This window comes from Anser cygnoides, chromosome 5, assembly GCF_040182565.1.
Source record: "Anser cygnoides isolate HZ-2024a breed goose chromosome 5, Taihu_goose_T2T_genome, whole genome shotgun sequence".
NCBI classification, from domain to species: domain Eukaryota; kingdom Metazoa; phylum Chordata; class Aves; order Anseriformes; family Anatidae; genus Anser; species Anser cygnoides.
Window position 1 is genome coordinate 9695513 of NC_089877.1, and position 15630 is coordinate 9711142.

The 15630-nt window shown below is 40.9% G+C and overlaps 1 protein-coding gene across 1 annotated transcript; it reads left to right on the plus strand.

The window, feature by feature from the left end:
* The first annotated feature begins 1206 nt into the window (after positions 1–1206).
* On the plus strand, positions 1207–13936 carry LIN7C (lin-7 homolog C, crumbs cell polarity complex component). The gene is made up of 5 exons (XM_048052022.2): positions 1207–1353; positions 5869–5987; positions 7092–7163; positions 7507–7716; positions 10376–13936. The coding sequence occupies exons 1-5, from the start codon at positions 1317–1319 to the stop codon at positions 10529–10531; spliced, it is 594 nt and encodes a 197-aa protein (XP_047907979.1). The 5' UTR covers positions 1207–1316; the 3' UTR covers positions 10532–13936.
* Positions 13937–15630: the final 1694 nt, after the last annotated feature.

Genomic DNA, 15630 nt, shown 5'->3' on the forward strand with positions numbered 1-15630 from the left:
AAAGTAATTTCCCTTTTGGGAACAAAGAACAAACAGAAATGAGTAAATAGTACATCATTGGCACTCTTTATTGGATTACAAAATAAAAACTAAAACTTCTGTTCTTTTGCTTGTTTTTCCCACATGTATAAATCCGTGCAAGGTCCTAGAGCAATATGGTTTAAGCTTGACAGTGTTATGAAGAAGACAGCGGAAGCACTGCATAAAATTCGCTTTTTGTATTTTCTTATTCTCATAATGTCGTATTTTAGACCACAGAGGTCTGAATCCGTTGTCACTCACTAGGCCTAGAGGAAAGGTAAAGCAACTGCCCTAACTTCTGAATCTTTAGTCTTTACTAAAGTCAAAGTAATGCCAAATTAAATATGCATTCAAATACGTATTCTTACCAGCCATCTTTTGGAAAAACGCTATGTTTTTGAAATATTGCTTAACACTCAATTTTCTCCATGGGTTTATCTGTCCAAAGTCCGAGCAAGCTATTTAAAGTTTCAATCACTTGTAACTGAGTGGTAGTTTCTGCACCACTGTGACAGAAACATCTGGGTTTTATTCCAGAAATATTCTGCAGTTCCAGCTGCTAAAACACTTCTTGCCGGAAACAAGTCTGTGAGGATTTAATTTTGTTCACCTGCGGAATTCCATTCGCGTGACCTTTTCACTGAAACACGCCCGCGGCATCCTTCAAACCGAGAGGACCTGCCATTAAAACGAGTTACAGAGCGGAGGGAGCACATCGCCGCCGCGTTCACTGGCACCGTGAGACCCGCGGGAGCTCTCTGCTTTCAGAGCAGAGCGCGCAACCCGCAGCCGACACCAAAGCCAGGCAGCAGGCAGGGCCAGACCCTGGAAGCGGTGGAGTCACCGTCCCTGCGGGTGTTCAAGGAAGGGCTGGACGCGGGGCTTGGGCATGTGGTTCAGGGGTGACACTGGCGGTAGGGGGTGGTGGGACCCGATGAGGCCGGAGGGCTCTTCCAACCCGAACGGTTCTGTGATTGTGTCTGTAGGTGCGCCGCTTCCACGGGGGAGCTCAATGCCCGTCGCGGGTGTTGCGGGGCTTTGTCCACGTTCCCCACGGGGTGACGCGGGGCGCACAGACGGATACGCTCCATACTTCGTGGTTTTGCACCCAAACGCGCCCCGGCTGAGGCTGGCGGAGGGGAACACAGGCGGGGAGCAGCAGCGAGGCGCCCCCCTGCAGCCCAGGCCGCCCCGCGGAGCCACCGCCCCCCACGCCTCGACCCCGCCGCCTCCCTGAGCAACGGCCGCGCTTCCGGCAGCCGCGTCACTTCCTGCGGGGCCGCGGCGGGGACAAGATGGCGGCGCTGGGCGAGCCGGTGCGGCTGGAGCGAGGTGAGCGCGGCCCCGGCAGCCCTGAGGCAGCGGCGAGCTGCGGGGCGGCCCGGCCCGGCCCGGCCCGGCCCGGCTCGGGGTGCTCCCTTGGCTCTCCCTTCGTGGTGCAGCCCGCGAGGGTTTTTCTCGGGGTTCAGTTTGGTTCCGCTCAGTGCAGGGCTCCCGTAGGTGCGCCTGCTTCGCCCGTGCCCGAATGCTGCCGGCTCCTCGTTTCCGTCACGTGAAGAGTTAAAGTTAAACGCACGGCCTCAGTTTGGGCTCGTCAGGTTGCGTCTGGTAGCAGCGGCCGGCCTGTCTCTGCGGGAGGCAGCTGGCACACGTAGGCGCCGTCAGCGCTCGTTCGTGAGCTCTGCTGTCGCAGCCTGACACTCCTGTTTACATCCCGATTTTCCACTTAGCAGCTTAGATTTGTGTTGTTCGTGCCGTGCGGTGCCAAGCTAGAGCTAGCAAGGAGAAAGATAAAGTCCATTCGTGTCGTCTATCCAGCGCTTTTAGGAGGCTGAGGTAAATCTCGGCCAGTGTGGTTCTTCCTGCCTGTGAAAGGGAAGGCGGTTACGTGGGGGGCAGGTGGCCGAAGGAACCGTTCCCCTGTTGCCGTTCCCTCTGGGTCCACCGGCTTGGCTCAGAGCGCTCGGTGCCTCTCTGTAGGCGCGTAATGCGCTGTATGTACCCACTTTATTGTGCTAGCTGCCGTCACGTGTTACCTACCACAGAATTCAGGTCTGTTTGCCCAGCCCTCCTTCCCGCTCCACGAGTAAATCGCTTGTAATGTGTGAGGGAAAGCCTGTAAATAGTGACTTATGTAAGAACTTTACTTCCCACTCCACGGCTCCAAAGCTTCTTAATTAGGGCAGCTGCTTTGGCAGTGGATTAGTTGCTCTTGGTAGGTCTGCTGAGTTAAACCTCAGGCAGCATCCTCCTCCACCTCATTACCCTGCCACTATGCTCTATCCGTGAAAACAAACAAATCTGCGGAGTTACTTGGGGATCGGTGGAACAAAGGAGCTATTCATTCTTCTGGCAGATTGGTCTTTTTAAGGAAAAGAAGGAAAAAGGGAACACAGTGTAATGGACCTACAAAAGCAAGCGCTCTATTTACAGAAATAAACAACCTCTGTTAATTGTGTAGGGTTGACTGCAGATAACCTTATGATGAATCATCGTCGGCTTGAAAATGAACATCACTGATGTTGTTAGCATATAGCAGAAGAGAAGAGAGAATAGTGTAGAAAATGTGCTGATTTAAAATGGTTACCATATGCTTACCATGAGGGCAATGGAAAATTCTCCCCATCTGTTCTTTCTTCCAAGCTGCATTGCAAAAGACACCACCCAAATTTACTGGAGTGCAGGGATCCAACAACGTTTATCACTTGGAAATTTTTCTTATGTTTTGGTGGTGATGTGTGGCGAATCTGCGTATTCCTTAGGCGTCCACACTGTTTGAACATAAGCAGCTAAAGTGGTTAATCAGGAGTGTCTGTGAGGACACAGCATTTTCCCTCTTTGTTTGATTCACACATGCATGGAGTGGTGGCATCTCACTGTAGGTTTGTTTTTGTTTTTCCCAATGTTATTTTAGTTTAAATGCATCTTCCTTTCAGGTTTCCAGTCTGGTAACCTGTGATCAGAAAAATAATTCCTGAAGAATGGGCAATTAATCTAAAGAGGCTGAAGAGGTTAAAAGAAAATAAAATTTAAAATTATTTATGAATTCTGTTTTGCAGTGAGTTTTATGGGGGTTGTTTGTTTGTTTGTGTTTTATCACATCTGGAGTTACTTCTACATTGTTCCTTCTTGAAATCCTTCACGGAAGCAGAATTCTCTAGTGTTCATTTCTGTCTAATTCTGAACGGTTGGCTAAACTATAGTGTCAGGACTATGAGGAAGACAGCTTTCAGACACCTTTTTTTTTTTTCAGTAGTTAAAGTGCATTTTTGCTTTAGTTTCGTCTAAAATAAAACCTCCTCATGTACAACCTGTGTGTATCACAGTAACTTTTTGACAAGCTGAATCTGTGCTCTTAGTTTGCTTTTTGAATGACCCAGCTGATTCCCAAGCTAGCTGATTTTGCCTTAAGGTATAAAACGCTACATAGTTAAAGTCTGAGCTCTTAGGAGATGCAGGTGGGAACTGTATCCAGTTTATTGACGAAAGATCCATGTTATAAAAGAGAAATTAGCAAGTGGAGTTCTGGAGTCCTGATTACTGCAGCTACTCATCGGATCAGTAGACTGCTGTCATTTTTTAAATTGATTGTAGTATCCTAATCAAACTGTTAGGTAACAACTTCACACACGTACAGCATAACACGATTCAGGGACCACAGGCGTGAGGACTACTGCACGGAACAGTGATCTTCATATGCACGAACCAGTCATTTGTCTGCAAACATCTGCACGTATTTGATAGTTGTATTGTAATTTACATAATTACCAGACTTCTGTCATGAATATATGGAGTGTTGCGGGATTGCAACTGCTGCTGTTGCCAAGGGAGGTGAACAGCTTCTTCCTTCCGTTTGTTGATCGTTCCACTTCAAGCTGTTCAGTGCGAGACTTTGTGAAACGAAGAGAATTTGTGCTGCTGATGCCGAACATAGAGATTCCTGAGAATTTTAGTCAATTCGCATCAGTAAGATAAAGAGATTAATAAACAATCGCACCTAGAGTATCTTCAATTTCATTACATATTTTTTAGTTAAAAACAAATCCAAGTGTGTATTAGGAAATTAAAAGTTTTAGGAGCGTTTTCTTCATTTGTAATTTTTGTACAAATAGCAACTATGCAGTGCCTCTGTGACGCTAGTTCTCTGCAGACTTGGGGTTAGTAATAGCTCGAATGTAGGTTTTGACATTTATTTGTGTTAGGCACCCGATCCTCTTAAAGCTTGAAAGAGCCAAAAAATGCGCAGTTGTCTTGGCATGTGGAAACTTCAACTCTTGTGTGAAATAATGTGTCTCATGGCTGTGGCTGTGATACTCGGGTGCTCTTCTGTGAATGATTTTTTTTTCCAGTCCCTGGCACAAACACAGCTTTAACTGTGCTAAGGGATGACCAGTCTGTTAAGTTGGACTTTGTTTAATTGACTGTACCACCTGATAATCATTGTGGCAGTCTGTAAGAGCTCTGACTGATACCTTACAGAACTGGACAGCGTTAGCTGTGGGTTGTCTTTTGTCAGTGCATTTCACCTTAATTTCAGAACATAACGATCAGTGTCTTTCCATCCTGTTGTGACTCCTCACTTCTTACACTCCTGTACTCTTGCAGGCAGTTTCGTGGCTGTTGAATGTCTTCTGTGCTGGTACAATGCCATCGAGTGGACGTGCATTCACATGAAAAATGATTGTCTAAAGGTTAATTACTGAAAAAAGAAAGTAATACATTTGGGACGTAGCCGTGTCCCAGATTTCAGCCTTTTCTAAAATGATCAATGCTTTGTTTGTATAGTAGATTAATCACTGCTTCTTTGTGCCTTTGTGGTAATGAAGGCAATCCTTTCTATCTGCCTTTCTGAGAGATTGTTCTACTTCTGTTCAAGGACTTACGTGATTCAGAATCGTCGCTAATGTAACACTCTGGAAATACAAGTGAGGAATATTAATCCTTCCTACTCTTGAAGAGCTGCCTGCAGCATATCACGTAGCATTTGATGTCATGTTTGATGCCCATCTTAATTGGTACTGGTCTGAAATCAAATCCTTCAGAGGGGAGTTTGGTTTCACCAAACAGCATGTGCATTTATTAGAATATCAACAGGGTGATCTTTAGGGACAAACGTTTAGGATCTGGGAAAAAGGTTTGGGGTTCAGGATTCTGGGCTACAGAATGCTCAGCTGAGATTATTGAGGAGTTTAGGTCGTTTTTCGAAACGCTTTGATAAATTAGATACATCAGAGATAGAGGAAATAAGAAAGCATTTCAAACTGGTAAAAGACCTAGCCAAGCTTTTATGATTCCAGACTGCTGTCTGGAATCCCGTTAATGTAATTGCAGGCTAGTGGTGCCTGAATAGGCCAGATATTACTCAGCCCTGTTGTGGGGAAAGCATTGGGTGTACGCTTGTTGAACTGGGTTTTGAATGTAAGAGGAATGTCAGCATACCTGACAGCACTCTAGGTGGTCATAACAAAGTGATATCCACGTAGATGGATTGTGACGTTCTGCATGTGAAATGTTGGTAGTATATATTATCAAAGAAATATTTCAGCCTGATCTCAGCTTCAAGGAAAAATCAAATTCTTTAAAATATGGATATGGTAGTGTTATCTCCAGATTCTTTATAGGCTTGTATTGCTGTGCTTGACCTAAATAGTCTGTAAATAAGGTTTTTTATGGTAACATTTTTAGATACATAGAGGTATGGAAGAAATGAAACTGTAACATAGTCTTAAGATGTACACAAGCACACACAGACTGCTCTATTAACTTAATTTAAAAACAAACAAAAGAAAAGCCACCACTAGAATCTCCTCAGGCATTCCTCTTTACCAGTGCTTTGTTTTTCCATAGACATCTGCAGAGCAATTGAGTTGCTGGAAAAATTACAGAGAAGTGGAGAAGTGCCGCCACAGAAACTACAGGCTTTGCAAAGGGTCCTTCAGAGTGAATTCTGTAATGCTGTAAGGGAGGTAAGTTAACAGCGCGCTGTTACCTTGCATTAAGAATGGTACTTTTCTTTTTATGTTCAGTTCAGTAACCTATTGTTTTTCTTTCTAAAACTGAATTTGACTTATGGATCTTTTTGGAACAAGACTCATTTTTTAGAAGTTCAAGAGAAAATAATTTGGGATCATATAGGTGTGCTAAGTAATGGCTCAGAAACAAATTACTTACTAGAGGTTATTTTGAGGGTCTGCCCTTACCAACAGCTCAGCTAGCAGTGTGTTACTCTGTTGGCAGGTAAGAATGGGTGAAGTATAAATGGCCTCTGTTTCTTTTCAGCCAAATCAGCATCGTAGCCTTGCACCACCTCTTCTTCATTCCAGATACTCTTTCAGAGATTTGAAGTGATTGAATGCGCCCTATAATTGCTGCTGGCGATGGTGCTACCACTGGTGTTAACACCTGCAGTGATTTAAAAGATCTCTTTGTAGGCAGGGAAGTTGTCAAGGACCGTGTGTTTATTGCTTAGCAAATCCAGATGATTGGCAGGTCAATGTGAAGATGTGGTTAGCTCTAGGTGTGAGCACCTCCCTGGCATTAGTGTTCTTATTGCCTCTGTGTTTTCAATACTTTTCTTAAGATACTCGGTCTGTTGCATCAGTTGAAGGAACGTAAGGATTTGGGGGGGCGGGAAGGGGGCAGGGGCTGGATGTTCGGGAGGGCTTTGAAGAGCAGTCCTTAAATTAATTTTTCATGCATCGTTATGGAGGAGTTCCAACTTGAATCAAACGTGAGAAGGTAATCACCCATATCTCCAGTCAGGTGTGTTACACTAGCAATAAGCATTTCTAAATGGATAATGACGTCTGCATGCCACAGAAGGAGGGAGTATTTGGGTTGAGACCTAGAAGATCCATGGTTTGACCAAGAAATAAAGATGCTGAGAGAGTTATTTTCTCATAGTGTGGGAGATTCTCACTTGGCACCTTGCAGGGAATTGGAGAGCAACTTATTAGAGGTGTAGGTTTTTTTCATCTACACAGTTTTAAGTTGTAACTGGTATTTTGTTACATTGTTTAAGCATAAAAATAACTGTTTTCACCATACTTAAGCTGTTTTTTTCCCTAAAGGTGTATGAACACGTATATGAGACCGTGGATATCAGCAGTAGCCCAGAAGTCAGAGCTAATGCGACAGCAAAGGTAAAAGCCAAACTGTAGATTAAGTAAAATTCAGTAGTTTGTTGCTTTAGAAGCAGAAGATGGGTATTTAAAATTCAGAAGGGTATTATCGTGATGTCTGATAAAATGGATAAGCATAATGGGTCATTAAAAAGTATAATAAAAGACTTGTTATTTTTAATTTTTTTACATTGGATTTTATTCTTAGGGTTCTAAATTTTTCACACTAGTGTTGGCATCTAGGAAATTAATCTCATTTGTCTTGTACAAATGAGATAAAAATAATTTTTCAACCTGCTCACTGTGTCTAGCTAAGGGGTCTATATTTAATTTCTTATAAATAGGAAAATTTTATTTCTTACAGGCCACTGTAGCTGCATTTGCTGCTAGTGAAGGTCATTCCCATCCCAGAGTGGTTGAACTACCAAAAACTGAAGAAGGTCTTGGATTCAATATCATGGGAGGCAAAGAACAAAATTCACCGATCTATATCTCTCGAATTATCCCTGGTGGTATAGCTGATAGACATGGAGGCCTGAAACGTGGAGACCAGCTTCTTTCTGTAAACGGAGTGGTAGGAATTGGTTTTCACTTTACATAGCAGTAACTACTTGCTTCCACTTGGGGGCATACAAAGAATATACATGGCACGAGCTCAACGTCCTCGTCTGATCTTGGCCTAATTGGTTCTTTTTGTCCTTGCAAGAACATCTTGCTTAGTTTTCTGAACTTCAGTGTGTGCAGTGAGAGGCCTTGGATTATGCTTTCGTTACCATTCTCTACTGGGAACTGTACTATTTATGTCAACATTTCAGATTTTAGAGGTGGTGTAAGTCTAGTCAAGGTGTGGTATTCTGAAATAACATTCAATTGCCATTGTGGCTTCCTGTTTGATCCAAATTTGATGATGCAGATTTTGATTAATAGACTTTTCTGTAGCTTCTAAGGTAAGTAGTAAATTAGGTTACATTGCTCTAGACTGAGGAGGGGTTCCTTGACATCATTATCCCAATAAATATGCTAGTGCATAATGAAAGCTGTATTAAGATGGAAGAACAAGGTGGTGTTATATTTGGTTGTGTGCTTTATTGTCTTCGCTTAAGTGTACTGAGCTTCAAAAAGAGGCTTCCTATCGTTTGAAGGAGTATATGTCTGAAGTGCTCTGTAGCTATTTATTTTTAATAAGTATCCTCTTCTGATGAGTTACAATACAAAAAGAAAAACACAGGTTGACTGGAAAGAGGAGGCTGCGGACAGGATTTGATTTAAGACAGCTGCTTGTCAAATGTGGCTAAATCTCTCAAACTTTCTGTTTTATTTACAGAAGCTTTTATCATATGGTAGCTTGACATCAATGTTCTTGTAACTACATCTGCCAACTCAATTTAGCTCGACTCTCAGTTTTGAAATAAATTTCTGTATAGCCTGAGTGTTTTTTGGACTCACGGAAGGAATGGAGACTTATTGGCTGTCTACTGTGGGAAATTCCTGATAGCAAGGACCTGACGTGCTTGTCTCCTGACTGTTACCTGGGAGTCCAACTGTTCTTTTCAGGAAACACTCCTGAAATTATGGCCAAAGTGCTGCAACTATCTCTGTCCTAGCTTTCCTAGTACTTTAAAGTATCAAGGGACAAGTCTACTGTCCCTGAAGTATCAGCTGTCCTCAGATGAGGCCTTCCCCGCCCACAGACCCTCCTAAAGAAAAAGCAATCACTCCACCGCAACCTGATCCTGATCATCAGACAGTTGTCACAGCCAGCAGTGCCTGAATCTGTGTGCATACATGTATATAAGTATGTAGAGACGTGGTAAGAATACAGTGAGTGCATAAAATACTGTGAGAATGCAAAATCTGACTCAGAGGGAGAACCTCCTGATGTTTACAGATGGATTACTGTCATCTTAATACATGACAGACATTATTGTAATTGTAATTGCTAATTTAATACTTGAAAAGTAATTTGCCACAGCCAAGACTGCAATGAATGTGCCTTAAAACAAGTTGTGGGGTGGTTTTTTTTCCTTTCCCACTGGGAGATTTTAAGTGTACTTCAGAATTTTAGGTGTTTGGATATAATTAAGCATAAAACTTAGCCAGCTTTTTGTTACCGGTTTTAATTGGAACAACCTACACATCCACTTGAATAACAAACATGAAAGCATTCAACTGTATGTGTTTGAGTCTGACAGAGGAGAAATATCTTGGGTTTTTTTAACTGTTGTTTTTCTTTCTGTAAGTAACTTTATAGTAACGGGGATACCCTCCAATCAACAGGTACATCACCTGCCTTCTAGCTTCTAATAGCACCAGTGGGAGGTAGGCTTGGGGTAGTCCCATCATTGTGTTTGATAAGTTTGGAAGAAATAAGTTGTGCTGATAGAATGTATGCTATCCAGAAATGTGTATTTGGATGCAGTTGTTGAGAATTGTTGCTTCAATTTTATAATAGGATGAATCTAGTATAACCTTAATAAATTGTGAGAGTTGTTTTAGGAAGGGTTTTTGTTGTTTTTGCTTTGATTTGTGTTTTTTTGTGCGTGTTTTTTTTTTTTATCTGTTCTTGTTTATTTGGGCTTTGTTGTTCTTGATCAGTCTAGAGGAAGTTAATCCCAATACCTTGCAGTTACGATTAGACGTATATGGAGAGCTAAGACAAGCAACGTGCAGTGCGTTAGCTGTTCCATTGCACCTGCCCAGTAGACGCCATTTTGCCCAACATAGGATAGCATCCAGAAGGCAGCTACCTTGCAGGGTTTTTTTTGTGGGGGGAGAGGGGGGGGTCACTTGTCCTTAGCTAAATGCAAGATAATTTGAAGTAGCTTACTAGGTAAATTGAGGTACACTACTAAATTTAAAATGCGTGACAAAAGAAGAAACAAATTACAAGTGTCCTCCTGAAGTTGTTGATTTTTAAATATAATTTCATAATTGCCTAATACTCTCCTTATTTCACTTACTGTATGTAAATGAGTAAATGTGTATAAAGGCTCAGCATTAGCCTAACCAGAAGTTTTGCACTACTCTTACTAATATTGATCAGTATATTTATTATCACTTCTTAGTGATATGCTGGAGAAAAAATCCTAAGCTTGGGTGACGTTGTTCTTGTGAAGTCTTCGAACTAGAATATTTTAATATTTGATTATATAGAAGTTGTAAAAAAAAAAAAAAAAGTCTTTTTTCTGTGTTTGTCCTTACTAATATGATACTTAATGCTTTATGCTTTGCAGAGTGTCGAAGGTGAACACCATGAAAAAGCTGTAGAACTGCTGAAGGCAGCCCAAGGAAAGGTTAAATTAGTTGTACGATACACACCAAAGGTCCTGGAAGAAATGGAGTCAAGATTTGAAAAAATGAGGTCGGCAAAACGCAGGCAGCAAAACTAACATTTGTATGCAATAACTTAAAGAGAAAATATATTCCATTTACATTGTATAGTTTGCTTTGTGACTCAGTCGATGCAATTCCTGGGCTGCAAAAGATAGTGTCATTTTCATAGAATCACAGAGTGACTGAGGTTGGAAAGGGCTCCTGGAGATCATCTCATCCAACCCCCCAGCTAGAGCAGGTTGCTTAGGGCTGTGACAAATTGAATTCTGAGCATCTCCAAGGATGGAGACTCTACAAGATCTCTGGGCAACCTGTTCTAGTGTTCTGATCTCTCTCACACTAAAAATGCCCATTTTTATGTGTAAATGGAGTTTCTTATATTACAATTAGGGGCTGTTGCCTCATGTCCTATCACTGTATACTACTGAGAAGAGTCTGGCTCCTGGTTTTTTTTCTTTTTAACTCCTCCACGTCAGGCATTTACAGATCTTGGTAAGAAAACCCCTGAGCCTTCTCTTCTCTGAGTTAGACAATCTCAATTGTCTCAGTCTCTCTCCTTGTCTGTCAGATGCTCCAATCACTTAATCATCTTTGTGGCCCTTCACTATATGCCCATGTCTGTCTTCTACTGGGGAGCCCAAAACTGGACCCATCACTCCAGCTGTGTCTCGTGGGGGCTGAGCAGAGGGGAAGGATCACCTCCCTCGCCTTGCTGGCAGTGCTTTTCCTAACGCAGACCAGGAGGCTGTCACCTGTCTTTGCTGCAAGGGCGCATCGGTGGCTTGTGACCATTTTGGTGTCTTTCTCTGCAAGCTGGTCAGCCCCCGGCCTGTACTGGTGCATGGGATTGTTCTTCCCCAGGTTCTCACTTTCCTTTGCTCAGCGTTGAGATTCTTGATTGCTCATTTCTCCAGCCTGCCAAGGTTCCTCAGAATGGCTTGCTGGGAGCGTACTCAGTCCCATCACTCATGTTATTAACCAAGATGTTAAACAGTATGGATCCCAGTAGTGACCCCCTGGGGTACATCGGTAGTGACTGGATTCCGGCGGGACTTGGTGCCACTGATGACAGCCCTTGGCAGTTCAGCCGTTTTTAGAATGTTTTCAGTTTCCATGCGTTTTTCACATTTTAAGAAGAATGTGTACTTTTAAAATAGCCTAGGAGACCCTGAAAAAGCATGTATATTGATTTTTATAGATCTTTTTCATGTCAGACCTTTACGCATGAAAGTGAATTTACAGATTTTTGAAAGGCATTTAATAGGACCTATTTCTACAATTGACATCACTTTTTTTTTCCCTATTTTATTTTGGCATTATTTAACATTAAATCTGAAGGTTTTTTGCTGAATTATTTTGGAAAAAAGATTCTTATGTAGCAGTATTTTGGCACTTTTCTTAAGAACATGTTATATATCAACTACAAAATGTAATCATGATCTACTATGTAACTGATAACAATACCAGATTTTGTAATGCTTTGGTGAGTACATTATTTTTACACTTCTGCTAAATCGTAATTCGTTATTCTGAAAATTTTATTACCTCACCTGTAAATAATCTACAGTTGGTGTTCTCATATAATGACTTTGTAATAGCTGACATTAACAAATTTGCAGCAATCAGTCTTTCCTGTAACTTATTTTGTACTAATTTTAAAGCAGTTAGGGGGAAAAGATGTAATTGTTTGCAGTTCTGGATTAAGTCTCTATATGTATTTTTATATTCAAAAACAGAAGATATGTTAATGCAGTGAAAAAGAATTCCAGATGTTTCCCTGACTTTCTGCTGTTTAAAAAAAAAAAAAAAGCTGAATTTAACTGTCATACCTCTTTTGTGTTCTTAGTATGTCCTATTGTAAAGTCTTACATACAGAGTGACTGTACAGAACTTGGAGTCGTTAGTATCTAAATTACTGATTTACTGATCGTTACATTTGTAAGGGTAAAAAGTTCCGAGGCTTACATGTTGCGTAACCCTAACGTGAACTTGTCTGGGGTTAATTGCTGACTACTTCTGATTTGGAGGGTTCACGTTTGTAGTGCAGAAGGAGTAGCATCAACATCGCTGTAAAACCTTATATGGAATGGTGCTGTGGTGGCAATAAGGAAATCTCCAGGTATAAACAATGTCTTTTTCCAAGTGTGGTTGATGGTGGCTCATTTTTTGTGTGCCATTCTAAAGAACCTCTTTTCTGGACAAAAGTACACTTCTGTGAATCTACCAGGTTTGAGGCTGTACTTGTGTAACTTAGTTTATTTTAAAAGCTTCACTTTTGGGTATATATCTATAATTAACTTGATTGTCTACTGGGTGTCTGTTAACTTGTATGGCAGCTATGAGTGCATCCTAATTGACTCTTAGTAATAAAATTCTTAGAGACTTAAAAGTGCAGTTCTGACCGTGTGGCTACTCCCTAATTTTTCCACATGGAACAGTACGATCGATTGTGAAATAATTCAGTATGTGAAAGAAAGTAAAAGGTTAAAGATCTAAAAATGGCAGCATGAAGTTTGTACTTCTTCAGCTAATCTATGGGAAAAGAAAAAAATGGGATTGCTACAGGCCAGTGAGAAATGTGATTGCTTTCTGCATGTTTGCAAGCATGGTCAGCCTGCAAAGAGAAATTGAGATTTTAAAGATACTGATAGTTTGAAAATGCAGTATAAATATTTATCAGTTAGATGACATTGAGCACTGAAATGCATGGTTGATTATCTGTCATAGGTCTCTATCTAAAGGCCTCATGTCACTGATAGGACCATGTTGTTGAATTGTATATTTTTATGGAACAACTAATGTTTAAAGTATTGAGACCAAAATCACTAGTTAGATCAATCGTGGATGTGTGTTAATTTAATTGTAAAATAGTAGATATTTGCTTTAGAGCTATATATATAAATATATATATATTAAAGAAAGGTATGGATACAAGATAGAAATGTGCATTTTAAAACGTGTATCCCTCGGTGTTACTGAACAAAGCAGTGGTTTCTGTTACTCTAAGGAAATACTTTAGTGTAGCTAGAGCTGCTAAATGCCAGTAGCGTTGTCATTCTGAGTGGAAGCATTTGGATAGTTTGTCATCCACTACAAAATGTGAGGGAGTGTACCCGGGCATATAAATTGTACATGTAGAATTTAATACCAAGTTTTTTTTAATTGCAACAACAAAAAACATCCAATAAGCAGATAACTCGTTAACGGTCATCTTTTATTACTATGAAAACCCTATTATATTGAGGAAAGGGTGGATTAAAATGTGCTGAGAAACTTGATTTCTTTTACTACTGAGCAGTGCCTGTACTGTGTTAATATGCAGTCCCTACACACTTGACATACTTGGGTGTGCAAACAGATTAAGAAGAGATAACAGTTCTGCAGGTAACTTCTGCATCTATTGCTGCTGTGAGGGATCTCTGGGTTTTATCAACAGAAAAATAAAAGGTGAATTTCACGTGCATTGTGTTTGTGTGGTTTTTTCTGACTTTCCATTTTTGGTACTGTTTTCAGGCAGCTGTAGTTGGGTGTTTATAATCTCTGGGGCATAACATAAACAGTGCATGTGTGTGGGCGTGCAAAGAAAACTTTAAATCCTGGGTTTTAGTTTGTTTTCCTGGTTGCTTATGAATCTTGCCTTTTCTGCCCTATGTTTTGTGATGTGTTGGAGAGACGAGGAGAAAATTAGAATGCTATAAAGGGCACGTAATATCGTGGACCTCCTGCATTTTAGAGACCTCCTTAGTTTCAGCTGCATGAACTTACATGATGCGTATTATTCTGAGTCTGATATTATCTTTTAATTGTTTGAAGCAAGTATCTCCAGTAATGAGATGTTAAATATCTGTAATTCCTAGCTTAAAGACCTTGTAAGGTCTTTTAAGAAAAATGTGCCTGAAGTTACGAACTGAGATAAAGGCAGGAGAAATGCTTCAGTTCTGAATGCAAAAAGATTTTTTTCATATAGGTAGGCTGGAATGGGGATTGAAAATATATGCAAAAAATTTTTATATATTTTTTTATTTGATACAGAAGACTCGTATCACTTGAATTGGAAGTATGAATTTTCAATTTAATTTTAAAAAATCAAATAATTTCCATGATCTGGCTGTGTTCTTCTGAATATAATCCAGAATCATAGAGAAAAGCTCTGAATTGCATTTTAAGACTGAATTGCAAAGACTGAATCGAAGACTGAATAAAGGTAATGATGTTTCGTATCTTAAAAAACATGAGCTTATCTACCTCGTGTTTTTTATTGTAATTATGGGCATAACTATTTGGACTTTAAAACAACTGGGGAAAAAATGGTAAAACGCCTATTTCTACCTGACTTCTGATGTCAACCATAGCAGTCAGTATCCAAACAAGGTGGAAAAGTACTTTGTCAAAGTACATATGCCTTCTTAAAAGTGCATCCACTGAGCAGAACCAAACTTTTACACATAATAGACAGAGCAGCTGTTTCACTGAAATTATTTTTCCCTCCCGATAATTTCTTATGGAGGTTCGTGCTGGGTTTGGTGCTACTGTGTATTTTCATCTAAGTTTAAAACAATGCTAATTGGAAAAGGTAAAACTTGTATGTATCTGAGACTGGCTACGTATTAACCCGATGAACCCTGCCTGCTGCACTCCTAACACCTTTTCGTCCTCAGTTTGCTTGCTTGTGCTGGCACTCGCTGGTTTCTGCCCACATACTGCGCCGGTTCAGTTCAGTAAGCTAGCAGAGGCCGGTGAACTGTGTCTTAGTTCTTTGAGTTTTTCTGTTGCCTTACGCGAACTCAAAAAGTGCAGCATATGGTCGAGGGAACTGTGTTGGTGCAAGGGAGGGTGTGACCACAGTGGATAGACAATGGGGTGAAGTGACATGGAAGCCCAAGAGTTGGAGTCAGCTGGGCTTCTGATTAATCCTGATCAGAAGCTAATTTGAGAGCTGTGTTCCTATGCAAGATGTGTGTGAGTTGCTTAGAAGCAATTGTGTGTCCTGATGAATGTAGGCATCAGGAGACAAAGTTGTTTTAATAGGGTTAGCAAAAAATGGTTTTCCCCATCCATCCATCCATCCATCCCTCTCTCTCTCTCTCTCTCTCTCTCTCTCTATATATATATATATATATATATACATATAAAAGGCATTTGTGTAACGTCTTCT